This window comes from Scyliorhinus torazame, chromosome 18 (genome assembly GCF_047496885.1).
Source record: "Scyliorhinus torazame isolate Kashiwa2021f chromosome 18, sScyTor2.1, whole genome shotgun sequence".
NCBI classification, from domain to species: Eukaryota; Metazoa; Chordata; class Chondrichthyes; order Carcharhiniformes; family Scyliorhinidae; genus Scyliorhinus; species Scyliorhinus torazame.
This window is the reverse complement of record NC_092724.1, coordinates 23,632,662-23,647,408: the sequence shown is the minus strand read 5'-3', so window position 1 is coordinate 23,647,408 and position 14,747 is coordinate 23,632,662. Positions and strand designations below refer to the sequence as shown.

At 55.9% G+C, this 14,747-nt stretch overlaps 1 protein-coding gene across 1 annotated transcript in view; it reads left to right on the top strand.

The window, feature by feature from the left end:
- The window catches only part of myo9b (myosin IXB), a 183,428-nt gene that overhangs the window by 84,306 nt on the left and 84,375 nt on the right, over positions 1-14,747 (top strand). The window contains exons 4-11 of the mRNA XM_072483924.1: positions 5,571-5,633; positions 6,650-6,749; positions 7,713-7,816; positions 8,428-8,557; positions 8,963-9,052; positions 10,577-10,693; positions 11,060-11,194; positions 11,570-11,691. Of these exons, the coding sequence (XP_072340025.1) occupies positions 5,571-5,633; positions 6,650-6,749; positions 7,713-7,816; positions 8,428-8,557; positions 8,963-9,052; positions 10,577-10,693; positions 11,060-11,194; positions 11,570-11,691 (861 nt within the window). The remainder of the gene's footprint in view (positions 1-5,570; positions 5,634-6,649; positions 6,750-7,712; positions 7,817-8,427; positions 8,558-8,962; positions 9,053-10,576; positions 10,694-11,059; positions 11,195-11,569; positions 11,692-14,747) is intronic.

Genomic DNA, 14,747 nt, shown 5'->3' with positions numbered 1-14,747 from the left:
TAAATCCTTATAGTGCAGAAGCAAGCCCTTTGGGTCATCAAGTCAGCTGCTTCTGAGAGACTGTTGGACTTTGGGAGGGAACAAGTCTCTTCCATGAGTATCAGCCCTTCCATCACTCACTCACTCTCACTCACTCTCACACACACTCACACACACTCACACACACTCACTCACACACACACACACTCACTCGCACACACTCTCACACACACTCTCAGAAACTCTCACACTCACACATGTGGTGATATACATCACTAAGTACACAAAGGGTTAATGTACATACACTACACCTAGCTAGACACTAGAGGGAGCACCAGAGACATGACATACAGACAGTCAACCAATAGGTCAGTAAGATGGGACACGACCAATGGGCATTCAAGATACACACACAGGTGACACTGCCACAGGAGGGCATTACACCAACCCATATAAAAGGACACATCACACATGCTCAGGCTCTTTCCAGTGTAGACACTCAGTGAGTACAGACACGGTTGATTGAACATCACACCCACCATGTGGATTGTAGCAGACTGGTTCATCAGTCTGAGCAGCTATAGAAGGATTAACAGTAAAGTCGAATCCGAGTAGGAGAATCATTCACAGTTTAATAAATGTGTTAAAGCTATCTCCAAGTCTGAACCTTCCTTTGTCAGAGTGCGCATCAAGGAAGCAGCTTATGCTACGTCAAGAGCATAACAAAACATGGTACTCAGGAGTGACTGTTAAATCCATATAGTTTCAACTCAGCGAACAGTGACAACCAGCAATAGCAGCCAGGCAAGATGATGTTCGGGATGCCAGTTCCACAGCAGCTCAGGTACCATGGCAATCTCAGTGAAAACTGGCGTTGGTTCCTGCAGAGACTCGAGATCTACCTGGTAGCATCCGACCTAGATGGCGTGGCGGATGCAGAAAACATAAAGCTTCTACTTACCATCGTGGGTCCAGAAGCAGCTGAAATCTTCTAGACCTTCAAATACTCAAAGGGGCAAAACAAGAGCGATTTCCAGGCAAATTCCAAGAATTCTGCGAGGAACATACAAGAAAAAACAGTAAAAAAGGCGCCAAAACTCACCGCGAGGCGAAGGTAGGATTTCCTTTGAAAAAAACGGCAGTTTAGAATTGCAGCCATCTTGGAAAGGTGCTGCACATGCGCAGTTGCACGCAGAGCGCACAGAACGGGAAGGTCCGTTTGTGCATGCGCGAGAAGCCGCGCATGCGCACTTGCGAAAAAGGCCCCAAGTAAAGGAACAGCGATATACGCAATCGCTTCCTACGACCTACGTCACATGCTTCATGATGGCAGAGGCCCCGGACCACGCCCACTTAAAGGGGAAATGTCCCAAAACACGGGGAAAAAAATTTAAAGCCTCAAAACCAGATTCTTTCACCTGGAACGACAGCACAATGCCTGAAATTCGACCAGTAGTTGAAAGTAACCTCCGCAGAACCCTGCAACAAGCAGTTAGCACCGCCCAAAGAGATGATACAGTCCTTGAAGACTATGACTCAGACCTTAAATTCTTCTTTGGACATCGCGAGCCCAATGCCAGCTCCGACACAAAACGTGATGATATGGTCCTAGAAGACTACGATTCAGAAGACGATTTCATCATTGGAGATGGCGACCCCAGTACCAAATCCGAACCGCAACGAGATGTGTTCTCCAGTGAAGAATCCGACACAGACGCGGATGTGCTCTTCGGATTTGAGGATCTTCAGCCCAGCACATATGACATCCTGACTCGTGAGTGCAGGATTATGCTGCGGCCTGACACCAAGAGACAGAGAGCGGTACAAGCCCACAGAGAGCGGCCTGCTGCCACTCAGAGAGTGGTCCACGCACCGCGAAGGGTCCCAGCCTCCACACAGAAAACGATGAAAGACTCCACAGCGAGACAGCTGCACGTCTCCACACAAGAAGTGACTCCAGTGACACAAGCTACCACAGCAAGCTCGTGGACAGACTCCACGATAGAAGCAACGCAAGACTCGAGAGCGCAGTCCTTGCATGGACAAGACCATGAGGATCTAGCAACCTCCTCTGAGCAACCAGCAGCAGACAATGCAAGTCTACCACGCTCAAGTGTACAGCAAGCAGACTGTGACAGTCTACCACGCTCAAGTGAACGACAAGAAGACACTGAGGCTCTACCCACTGTATGTGAGACAAGTGACGACGGCATCCCACTTCCCATACAAGATGTGCAACGTGACAGACCTCAGCTAGAATGCACAGAGGTACTCGACAATCACAGTGAGACTACCGGTGACTCCGGTGACACCACATTACTTCAAACCTCATTCGCTCGAGCCTCTCCACAAGCAAATGAATTCCTGAACGTTTTGACTCCGGACGTGGAGCATCAAGAAACCTGAGCTGACTCAAGTGAACCTGCAATGACTCCAGACGGGGAGCGGCAAGAAACCACAGCTGATTCAGGTGAACCAGAAAGGGCTCCAGACGGGGAGCATCGACAAGCCAAAACTGACTCGGGGTGAAACAAACCAGACTCCAGACGGGGAGCAACCACAAGACAAAGCTGATTCAAGTAAGCCGGACATGACTCCAGACGGGGAACGCCACAAACTCAGTGACGGCCACTCAAGGAAACAGCCGATGGCACAAAGGACACTGACATGAGTAACTGTGCGAAGGACTCGTATTATCCACAGAGTGTGGTCCTTGAGCGCAGCAAACACGGCAACAAAACCAACCAACACAACAACAACATCAAATACAATAGCAAGAAGCGTACCAAAGGCAACAACGTCGACAACAAGCACAACAAAAACAACAACAATGGAACTACGACTGGTACGACATGGTACAACTCTGCAAATGAGGGACACTGTTACTGCTCAGCTCAGTACAATGACATGCCATGGCAGGGCGATGCATCTTACCACTTCACTTTTGCTGCACTACCAACAGGCAACCCAGCTTTCAGGACAGATGCCATCAAGAATTGCTGCCATAAGCATAAAAAAAAAGAGTCCAAATCAGTCAATGAGGTGATTTGAACACTTGAACACCTGATGACCAAACACCAGGACACTGACGCCGTTCACAAGGGAATGACAACGTCACCATTGACACTTCTATACCTGACCATATAAATTCATGAACTTTGGACCCATAACTTTTATTTTGTATTGTCTTATCCTCAAAGTCTTCGCAACTATTAATTGGTCTTGTATACTATTGTACAGTCATCACAGTCATCATAACTTGTACATAGCATCACTCATCGACCTAGTTTGTTCAATTTTCTTTAACACTGTACAGAAAATATGTAACACGAAAAAAGGGGGATGTGATGATATACATCACCTAAGTACACAAAGGGTTAAAGTACATACACTACACTTAGCTAGACACTAGAGGGAGCACCAGAGATATAACACACAGACAGTCAACCAATAGGTCAGTAAGATGGGACACAACCAATGGGCATTCAAGATACACACAGAGGTAACACTGCCACAGGAGGGCATTGCACCAACCCATATAAAAGGACACATCACACATGCTCAGTCTCTTTCCAGTGGAGACTCTCAGTGAGTACACGGTTGATTGAACATCACACCCACCATGTGGATTGTAGCAGACTGGTTCGTCAGTCTGAGTAGCTATAGAAGGATTAACAGTAGAGTCGAATCCAAGTAGGAAAATCGTTAACAGTTTAATAAATGTGTTAAAGCTATCTCCAAGTCTGAACCTTCCTTTGTCAGAGTGCGCATCAAGGAAGCAGCTTATGCTACGTCAAGAGCATAACAAAACAACACACACACTCACACACACACACATACACACACAATCGCTTTCTGACACACACACACTCGCTCACCGACACACACACTCTCTCTACGACACACGCTCTCTTGCTCTCTGAGATGCTCACACTCGCTTTCTGACACACACTCACTCGTTCTCCGACAGGCACGCACTCGTTCTCCGGCACGCGCACACCCGTTCTCCAACACGCACACACTCGTTCTCCAACACGCGCACACTTCGGTTGTGGGGGTTAGACCCACGCAGACACGGGGAGAATGTGCAAATTCCACACGGCCAGTGTCCCAGAGCTGGGATCAAACCTGGGACCTCGGCGCTGTGAGGCAGCAGTGCTAGCCACTGCAACACCGTGCCACCCCTGCCCTCTCTCTGACACGTGCTTTCTCTTTCTCTCTGTCTCTGAAACACATGATCCCTCTCTCTGACACTCCCTCTCTCTCTGACACACACTCTTTCTCTGACATACTCTCTCTCTCTCTCTCTCTGACATTTTCTCTCCCTCTCTCTCATGCTCCTTCTCTCTCATGCTCCCTCTCTCCCTTTGACCCTCCCCACTCCCCCTCTGACATTTTTGCTCCCTCTCTCACGCTCCCTCTATTTCTCTCTGACTCTCTCTCCCTCTCTCTTTCTGACACTCGATCTCTATTTCCTCTCTTTCTGATACTCTTTCTCCCCCCCCTCACCCTCTCTCTCTGACATTTTCTCTCCTCCCATCTCTGATACACTCTCTTTCTCTATCTCTAATACATTCTCTTTCCCTCTTTCCAATTCTCTGACTCTCTCTCTGTCTCTGACAGCCTCCCACCCCTCTCTCTCTGACGTTTTCGCTCCCTCTCTCACGCTCCCTTCTATCTCTTTGGCACATCCTCGCTCTCTCTCTCTGACACTCTCTCTCTCTCTCTGACACTCTCTCGCTCTCTCCCTCTGACACTCCCTCTCTCTCCTCTCTTTCTGATAATCTTCCCCCCATCTTTCTGACATTTTCCCAACTGTTTGTCACTCTCCCTCTCTCTCTGACACTCCCTCTCTCTCCCCTCTCTCTTTCCGATCCTCTTCCCCCCATCTCTCTGACATTTTCCCTACCTCTTTCTCACTTTCTCTCTCTCTCTCTGACACTCCCTCTCTCTCTCTCTCCCTCTGACACTCCCTCTCTCTCTCCCTCTGACACTACCTCTCTCTCCCACTGACACTCCCTCTCTCTCTCTCTCTCTTTGACACTCCCTCTCTCTTTCTCTCTCTGTCTCTCCCTCTGACACTCTCTCTCTCTCTCTCTTTGACACTCCCTTCTCCCTCTCTTTGACACTCCCTCTCTCCCTCTCTCTGACACTCCCTCTCTCTCACCTCTCTTTTTCTGATACTCTTCCCCCCCCCATCTCTCTGACATTTTCCCTACCTCTTTCTCACTCTCCCTCTCTCTCTGACACACTCTCTCCCTCTCTCTCTGACACACCCTCTCTCTCTCTCTCTCTGACACACTCTCTCCCTCTCTCTCTGACACACCCTCTCTCTCTCTCTCTCTGACACACTCTCTCTGACACACGCACTATGTTCCACCTCAGATACTAGTACCTCCATCACATTCACACCTCCTTGTTTTGAGTTTGATGTCTGTGCATTTTGGATGCGGGGCAGTTTTCACACTTGGGACAGTTGATGGCGTCACACTCGTGTGACAAGACTTCCACATCCCCTTTCCTGGCCATTTGCTGCAATCTCTCTGTTCACTGCGTTTGGATTAACGTTCTCTCTCTCACTCTTTTGCCAGGGCTGTGGTGGAGAAATACCTCCTGGAAAAGTCCCGCCTGGTGTCCCAGGAGGCCGATGAGAGGTAAGATTAGGCTGATGGAGTCAGTGACCCCCATGGCCTTTTGCAGAGTAACCCCAGATGACCTTCTGTCAGGGAGCGATCTGATTGGTGAAGCAAAACGGCCTTTTCAGACCAGATGTTGGACATCAAAGTCAGAGACTGTGTCGGTTCGACGTTTTTAATGAGTGACCAGGCTGGGGTGGGGGGGGGGAGGGTCAAAGGTGGGATCTGTGAACGTGTCTCTGTCTCATTGTCCCGGTCACTGAATCTCACTCCGGTGCCTTTGATCTGCTGGTTCCTGCGACTGGGCTCAGAGAAACGTGCGTGTCTGCATCTCAACCCGGAATGTCGTTTGGAAACTCGGCCTCCCTCTAATTTTACCTTTCAGGCTGGACATTCAGTTTCAGAGTGGGGGGGGGGTGACTTCGGCTCTGGTTTATCTCACCAGTTTATGATTCTTGCCCCTCCTCTCCCGCTGCTTTTGTACTGAGTTTGTATAGCACCCATAACATCATGGAGCATTGCAAGGTGCCTCCTTGCTGGGGTGTCCGCCCCTTGGTCAGGCGGCCATCCCACGCCAATCAGTCCTGATCTGCGTGTGGCGAGGGTGGACCTGGTCATGGCCAGTCCGATCGCACATTGTTCGAACCGGAGTGCGAAAGTGGCACTGTGCCAGCCTCGATCTCTTGTGCCCAGCACAGCAGGGTTATCCCGATTAACAATGTAAGTGTCGCTAAAGCTCAGTGGCTCTCTGTCCTTGGAATAAATGTGAATATTTTTATTCATTGACCTCTCTGACCTGAGTTTCACCAACAGCAATTTCTCACAATCTCTCTCTCCTCACTTCCCCCCTCCTTCTCCCTCCCCATCCCCCCCCTTCCTCCCCATCCCCCCTTCATCCCCATCCTCCCCCTCCCCCCTGTCCCCCTCGCTTACTCCATCCATCCTTCCTCCCTGTCTCCTCCCTTCCCTCGCCCTTCGCCCCTCCTCTCCCCCACCCTCCCTCTTCACCTCCATCCCCACCCTCCCCCACACAGGAACTATCATGTATTTTACTACTTGCTGATGGGGGCGAGTGTGTCAGAGCGACGAGATTTCCATCTGAAGCAGCCTGAAGATTATTACTACCTCAATCAGGTAGGTCGACAATTCCATAACCAATAGGAAAGCTACAGAATAACAATGAGCAGAAAAGATAGAAAGACACTTCCCGTCCCGGAGAGAGACACTGCCCTGATATTCCCATCCCGGAGAGAGACACTTCCCTGATATTCCCATCCCGGAGAGCGACACTTCCATGATATTCCCATCCCGGAGAGAGACACTTCCCTGATATTCCTGTCCCGGAGAGAGACACTGCCCTGATATTCCCAACCCGGAGAGAGACACTTCCCTGATATTCCCATCCCGGAGAGAGACACTGTCCTGATATTCCCATCCCGGACAGAGACACTTCCCTGATAGTCCCATCCCGGAGAGAGACACAGCCCAGATTCGGTGTCAGATTCAGGGTCTTTGAGGATGTCGTGGGGGTGTCCCAGGGGATCGGAGGCCCCCAGTTGCGTGCCCTTTGGGCTGGGTGGTACCCTGGCACTGCCAAGGTGCCAAGCTGGCATCTTATGTGTGCTGGCAATCGAGCCGGGGGTGCCCTGCGCGGGTGTTGGGGAGTTGCGGGGGGGGTGGGGGGGGGGGTGCGTGGACCCTCCCATAGTGCTTTGGGGGGGGGAGAAGAGGGAGATTGGGAAGCCACATCAGGGGCCTCGGAGAACGGAATAGCGTCCCGATCTCTCGCTACACCTGATGAGTTCCTGCGAGCGGAGGTCCTCGGTATAGAAGACAGGGCGATGTGAGGCCTTGGCCGCGCGTTCCCCGCTGAGGCCCCTCATTTAATGTGAGTGGCGTTGTATAGCCGCGTGTTTCTCGGTGCTGCGAGCGCCCGGAAACACGCGGCTAATCGCGCTCGCTATGGGGCGTTGTTCCCATTTAGTTGAATCGCGCCCTCCGTCTCTCCAGCTCCTTCTCCCTCCCTGGCAGGCAGCCTGTCTCTCGCTCCCCCATTCTGGGCTGTAATATGTCCTGTCTCTTCCTGACTCCTTCTAGAAGCAGAACTTCTGCCTGGACGATGGCGAGGATCTGAAACATGACTTTGAACGCCTGAAACAGGCCATGGAGATGGTGGGCTTCCTGCACATCACCAAGAATCAGTGAGTCCTATTGTCCTCTTTCTGTCTCATCTATCACCTGACCTCCAAAATCAGGCTCCCTCTGATTGGTCAGTGCCAGCCAATCACTGTGTGTTCTGCAGTTACCAGAAGTATCATTTGTCATTGCTCTTCACGTCGTAGATGATTGACAGGTGGGATGGTGCCCGCGCTGGTCGAGCACTGTCTCCAGTGGGTGATGAGTGGTGAAGGGCAGGGCAGCGCGGTGGTGCAGTCGACTAGCCCTGCTGCCTCACGGCGCCGAGGTCCCAGGTTCGATCCCGGCTCCGGGTCACTGTCCGTGTGGAGTTTGCACAGTCTCCCCGTGTTTGCGTGGGTTCCGCCCCTTAATTGCCCCTTAATTGGATACTCTAAATTTATTTATTTTTAAAAGGAAAAAAAAAAGAGTGGTGAAGGGCGAAGAGCAGGATTAGAGGTCAGGTTGGATCAGAGTGAGCGAGCGGACGGGGAAGCCTCTTGTTGTGATGCGGCCGGCATTCGATTAACTATTGAATATGCAGTTTTTAAATTCTCTCTCACTGTTGGGATTATCGAATCTTAAATGGTTTTGCAAAGCTCAGTGCTCGATCTGACCTTTCCCATTACCCCTTCAGGATATTTTTTGTGCTTTCCGCAATCCTCTATCTCGGGAATGTCGTCTATAAGAAGAAATCCACCGGCAGGGAGGAGAGTTTGGAGGTTGGGCCCCCCGAAGTCCTGGACACCCTGTCGGAGCTGCTGAAGGTGGGTGGGAACTGTTCAGGTGGTGAAGGATAGAACTGGAGCCAATCGTTAGACACTTTTTATAAGAACTTACTGGGCTAAACCGCTGGCTTTGAAAGCAGACCAAGGCAGGCCAGCAGCACGGTTCGATTCCCGTACCAGCCTCCCCGAACAGGCGCCGGAATGCCTCGGTGGGTCTGTTTTCTGCCCTATTGAACCACCCGGCTCAGGATGGTCTCTGATTTTAGCCTGGCACAAGATGATTACTCCCTTTACGTGAATGGCCAGCTGGCTGCCGGGGGAACTCGCCCAAAGCAGCAAGGTTTTCTGCACCACCTCCAGTGCCTCTAAACCGTGTTTGCAATTTGGAGATCAGAATGTACACACAGCACAGCTACAGTGTGATTTCTCTCCTGTTTTCCCCAGGTGAAACGGGACACGTTAGTTGAAGCTTTAACAAAGAGGAAGACGGTGACAGTGGGGGAGAAGCTGATTTTGCCTTACAGCCACAATGAGGTAAGTCACACTATAGAATTCGGCTCTCAGCCCGAGGCAGCTTTGGCTCTGGTGCTGGGAGAACTTAGCAGAACTTGCCTGAAGTGGAATGTTTGACGGGCCTGGACGAGTGTGACGGGTGTGGCCGGGTGTGTCGGGCCTGGCCCGGCCGGGTGTGACGGGGCCCGGCCGGGTGTGATGGGGCCTGGTCGAGTGTGACGGGGCCCGGCCCGGCCGGGTGTGACGGGTGTGGCCGGGTGTGACGGGGCCCGGTCGAGTGTGACGGGGCCCGGTCGGGTGTGACGGGGCCCGGTCGGGTGTGACGGGGCCCGGCCGGGTGTGACGGGGCCCGGCCCGGCCGGGTGTGACGGGGCCTGGCCGAGTGTGACGGGGCCTGGCCGAGTGTGACGGGGCCCGGCCCGGCCGGGTGTGACGGGGCCTGGACGAGTGTGACGGGTGTGGCCGGGTGTGTCGGGCCTGGCCCGGCCGGGTGTGACGGGGCCCGGCCGGGTGTGATGGGGCCTGGTCGAGTGTGACGGGGCCCGGCCCGGCCGGGTGTGACGGGTGTGGTCGGGTGTGACGGGGCCCGGCCGGGTGTGACGGGGCCTGGCCGAGTGTGACGGGGCCTGGCCGAGTGTGACGGGGCCTGTCCCGGTCGGGTGTGACGGGGCCCGGCCCGGCCGGGTGTGACGGGGCCCGGCCCGGCCGGGTGTGACGGGGCCCGGCCCGGCCGGGTGTGACGGGGCCTGGCCGAGTGTGACGGGGCCTGGCCGAGTGTGACGGGGCCCGGCCCGGCCGGGTGTGACGGGGCCCGGCCCGGCCGGGTGTGACGGGGCCCGGCCCGGTCGGGTGTGACGGGGCCCGGTCGGGTGTGACGGGGCCCGGCCCGGCCGGGTGTTTTTCTGACTTGGGAACTATTTTTTAAATTGACCGATGATTAGCTTGATAAATGTACTGGCACTGAGTCCAACACACAGCGGGAAAGGGTCAGATTCCATTTCCATCTACTGATCACACTCCGAGATGTGATGGGACTACAATTAACTTCAGCTCCACACGGACAGTGACCCAGGGCCGGGATCGAACCTGGGTCCTCGGCGCCGTGAGGCAGCAGTGCTAACCACTGCACCACCGTGCTGCCTCCCGGCGCCGAGGACCCAGGTTCGATCCCGGCCCCGGGTCACTGCCCGTGTGGAATTTGCACATTCCCCCCGCGCTTGCGTGGGTCTCACCCCCACAACCCAAAGATGTGCAGGGTAGGTGGATTGGCCACACTAAATTGCCCCTTAATTGGAAAAATATAATTGGATACTCTAAATTTATTTTAACAAACTTCAGCTCTGCTGTGCTTGAAGAGGGAAATGAAACTTCAGATGTGAGCAGTGAGAGGCCCGAGTGGGTTTTCTGTGATGCTAGATTCACACCGGAGAGTTGGACACAGTGTCTGGGACTAATCTGGACAGGAGGCTGGGACACTGTGACTTGGCAGAACCCAGTCCAAATGTCTGTGCGCTGTGACTTTGACTATTTTGTGCTGTTTTTCAGGCCATAACTACTCGAGACTCCATGGCCAAATCCCTGTACACCGCACTTTTTGATTGGATTGTTCTTCGGATTAACCACGCTCTGCTGAACAAAAAAGACATGGAAGAGTCAGTGACGGTAAAACAGCATCCAGCAACCTCACTACAGTCACACGCCTCTTGTTCTTCACCTTCCCCGCCGTGTGCTCTCTCTCTCTCTCTCTCTCTCTCTCACACACACACACACCCCCCAGTGCTCTCTCTCTCTCTCTCTCTCACCCCCCCGTGCTCTCTCTCTCTCTTACCCCCCCGTGCTCTCTCTCTCTCTTCCCACCCCCCTCTCCTATGCTCCCTCTCACTCTCTCTCTCTCTCTCTCTCTCCCCCCCCCCGTGCGCTCTCTCTCTCTCTCTCTTCCTGCCCCCCCTCCCCGTGCTCTCTCTCGCTCTCTCACACCCCCCACCCCACCGCCCTGCTCTCTCACCGCCTCCTGTTCTTTCTCCGCAGTGTTTGTCGATCGGAGTTCTGGATATTTTTGGTTTCGAGGATTTTCGGAACAACAGTTTTGAGCAGTTTTGCATAAATTATGCTAATGAGCAGCTGCAGTATTATTTCAATCAGCATATCTTCAAGCTGGAGCAGGTGAGACGTGACCTCTCACCCCTCACAAGCCTGGCCTTTAACCCAGGGAGCGTGATCTTTCTTTCCATTGGCTCTAAGCGTTGACATGGCGATGGTATTGCTCCATGTGGGGGGGGGGGGGGGGGGGCGGGGAGTGGGGTGGTTGGGGAAATGGGGAGCCGTCTTGGGGCTGCGGGTTGGGGGAAACGGCACCTGTTGCTGGCCAGAGATTCATTGCCATCTGTGGGGCGGATGAGGGCGACTGACCCTTTGCCAAGGGCTTGGGGTGAACTCCAGGTTCCTGTTATTTTGCCCCAAGGGGTTTCTCCCGAGTGACCTTTTGCACGTTCAGCCCCGCACCAAACCCTGACCACAGTCTGGCTGCTTGTTTTCCAGGAGGAATATCAGAGCGAAGGAATTACCTGGCACAACATTGACTATACCGACAATGTTGGCTGCATCCACTTAATCAGCAAGAAGCCAACTGGACTCTTTCACCTCCTGGATGAAGAGAGCAAGTAAGAGAGGGAGAGGGCAAGATGTTGGGAATAGGGGCAGGAAGAGTTGAGCAAAAGGGTTCATGTTCCTGTATCAGAAGAACAGGATGGAGCCGCAGGAGGGGGTGGTGCAAGGGGGAGTGTCTGTGTGTATGCGAGGGGTGTAATGTTTTTGTTGGATGGCCTGATTTATATTGCAAGAACACTTGTAACAAAAGCTTCAAACGATTTATTAACATTAACCGTGGGTCAACTATAATCAAAACAACAGATGAATAACAGTATGAACATGCGCAAGCAACCTCTCTCTCAGCTCCCTAGTCAGTCTGAGGTCACCAGACTCTAACATGCACTTATATACTAATGAGACACCGGTTCCGGGGGGAAGGTGAGGGATTGTGCCCGGTTACGGGGGGAGGTGAGGGATTGTGCCCGGTTACGGGGTGGGAGGTGAGGGATAGTGCCCGGTTACGGGGGGGGAGGTGAGGGATTGTGCCCAGTTACGGGGTGGGAGGTGAGGGATTGTGCCCGGTTGCGGGGGGAGGTGAGGGATTGTGCCCGGTTACGGGGGGTAGGTGAGGGATTGTGCCCGGTTGCGGGGGGAGGTGAGGGATTGTGCCCGGTTGTGGGGGAGGTGAGGGATTGTGCCGGTTACGGGGGAGGTGAGGGATTGTGCCCAGTTACGGGGGGGGGGGGGGGAGGTGAGGGATTGTGCCCAGTTACGGGGGGGGGGGGAGGTGAGGGATTGTGCCCGGTTACGGGGGGAGGTGAGGGATTGTGCCCGGTTACGGGGTGGGAGGTGAGGGATTGTGCCCGGTTACCGGGGGGAGGTGAGGGATTGTGCCCGGTTGCGGGGGGAGTTGAGGGATTGTGCCCGGTTACGGGGGGGGGAGGTGAGGCATTGTGCCCGGATGCGGGGGGAGGTGAGGGATTGTGCCCGGTTGCGGGGGGAGGTGAGGCATTGTGCCCGGTTCCGGGGGGAGGGGGAGGTGAGGCATTGTGCCCGGTTATGGGGGGGAGGTGAGGGATTGTGCCCGGTTGCGGGGGGAGGTGAGGGATTGTGCCCGGTTACGGGGGGGGAGGTGAGGGATTGTGCCCGGTTGCGGGGGGGGGGGAGGTGAGGGATTGTGCCCGGTTGCGGGGGGAGGTGAGGGATTGTGCCCGGTTACAGGGGGAGGTGAGGGATTGTGCCCGGTTACGGGGGGGGGGGGGGGGGGAGGTGAGGCATTGTGCCCGGTTACGGGGGGGGAGGTGAGGGATTGTGCCCGGTTACGGGGGGGGAGGTGAGGCACTGTGCCCGGTTACGGGGGGGGGAGGTGAGGGATTGTGCCCGGTTACGGGGGGGGAGGTGAGGGATTGTGCCCGGTTGCGGGGGGGGGGAGGTGAGGGATTGTGCCCGGTTGCGGGGGGAGGTGAGGGATTGTGCCCGGTTACAGGGGGAGGTGAGGGATTGTGCCCGGTTACGGGGGGTGGGGGGGGTGGTGAGGCATTGTGCCCGGTTACAGGGGGAGGTGAGGGATTGTGCCCGGTTACGGGGGGGGGGAGGTGAGGGATTGTGCCCGGTTGCGGGGGGAGGTGAGGGATTGTGCCCGGTTGCGGGGGGAGGTGAGGGATTGTGCCCGGTTACGGGGGGGGGGGGGGAGGTGAGGCATTGTGCCCAGTTACGGGGGGGGGGGGGGGGGGGGGGGGGGGGGGAGGTGAGGCATTGTGCCCGGTTACAGGGGGGGAGGTGAGGGATTGTGCCCGGTTGCGGGGGGAGGTGAGGGATTGTGCCCGGTTACGGGGGGGGGGAGGTGAGGGATTGTGCCCTGTTACGGGGGGGGGGGAGGTGAGGGATTGTGCCCTGTAACGGGGGGGGGAGGTGAGGGATTGTGCCCGGTTGCCGGGGGGGGGGAGGTGAGGGATTGTGCCCGGTTGCGGGGGGAGGTGAGGGATTGTGCCCAGTTACGGGGGGGGGGAGGTGAGGGATTGTGCACTGTAACGGGGGGGGGAGGTGAGGGATTCTGCCCGGTTACGGGGGGAGGTGAGGGATTGTGCCCGGTTACGGGGTGGGAGGTGAGGGATTGTGCCCGGTTACGGGGGGGAGGTGAGGGATTGTGCCCGGTTGCGGGGGGAGTTGAGGGATTGTGCCCGGTTGCGGGGGGAGGTGAGGGATTGTGCCCGGTTGCGGGGGGAGGTGAGGGATTGTGCCCAGTTACGGGGGGGGGGAGGTGAGGGATTGTGCACTGTAACGGGGGGGGGAGGTGAGGGATTGTGCCCGGTTACGGGGGGAGGTGAGGGATTGTGCCCGGTTACGGGGTGGGAGGTGAGGGATTGTGCCCGGTTACGGGGGGGAGGTGAGGGATTGTGCCCGGTTGCGGAGGGAGTTGAGGGATTGTGCCCGGTTGCGGGGGGAGGTGAGGGATTGTGCCCGGTTGCGGGGGGAGGTGAGGCATTGTGCCCGGTTATGGGGGGGAGGTGAGGGATTGTGCCCGGTTGCGGGGGGAGGTGAGGGATTGTGCCCGGTTACGGGGGGGGGAGGTGAGGCATTGTGCCCGGTTGCGGGGGGAGGTGAGGGATTGTGCCCGGTTGCGGGGGGTGGTGAGGCATTGTGCCCGGTTATGGGGGGGAGGTGAGGGATTGTGCCCGGTTGCGGGGGGAGGTGAGGGATTGTGCCCGGTTACGGGGGGGGGGGAGGTGAGGCATTGTGCCCGGTTGCGGGGGGAGGTGAGGGATTGTGCCCGGTTACGGGGGGGGGAGGTGAGGGATTGTGCCCGGTTGCGGGGGGGGGGTGAGGCATTGTGCCCGGTTACGGGGGGGGGGGGGAGGTGAGGCATTGTGCCCGGTTACGGGGGGAGGTGAGGGATTGTGCCCGGTTACAGGGGGGAGGTGAGGCATTGTGCCCGGTTACGGGGGGAGGTGAGGGATTGTGCCCGGTTACGGGGTGGGAGGTGAGGGATTGTGCCCGGTTATGGGGGGGAGGTGAGGGATTGTGCCCGGTTGCGGGGGGAGGTGAGGGATTGTGCCCGGTTACGGGGGGGGGGGGAGGTGAGGCATTGTGCCCGGTTGCGGGGGGAGGTGAGGGATTGTGCCCGGTT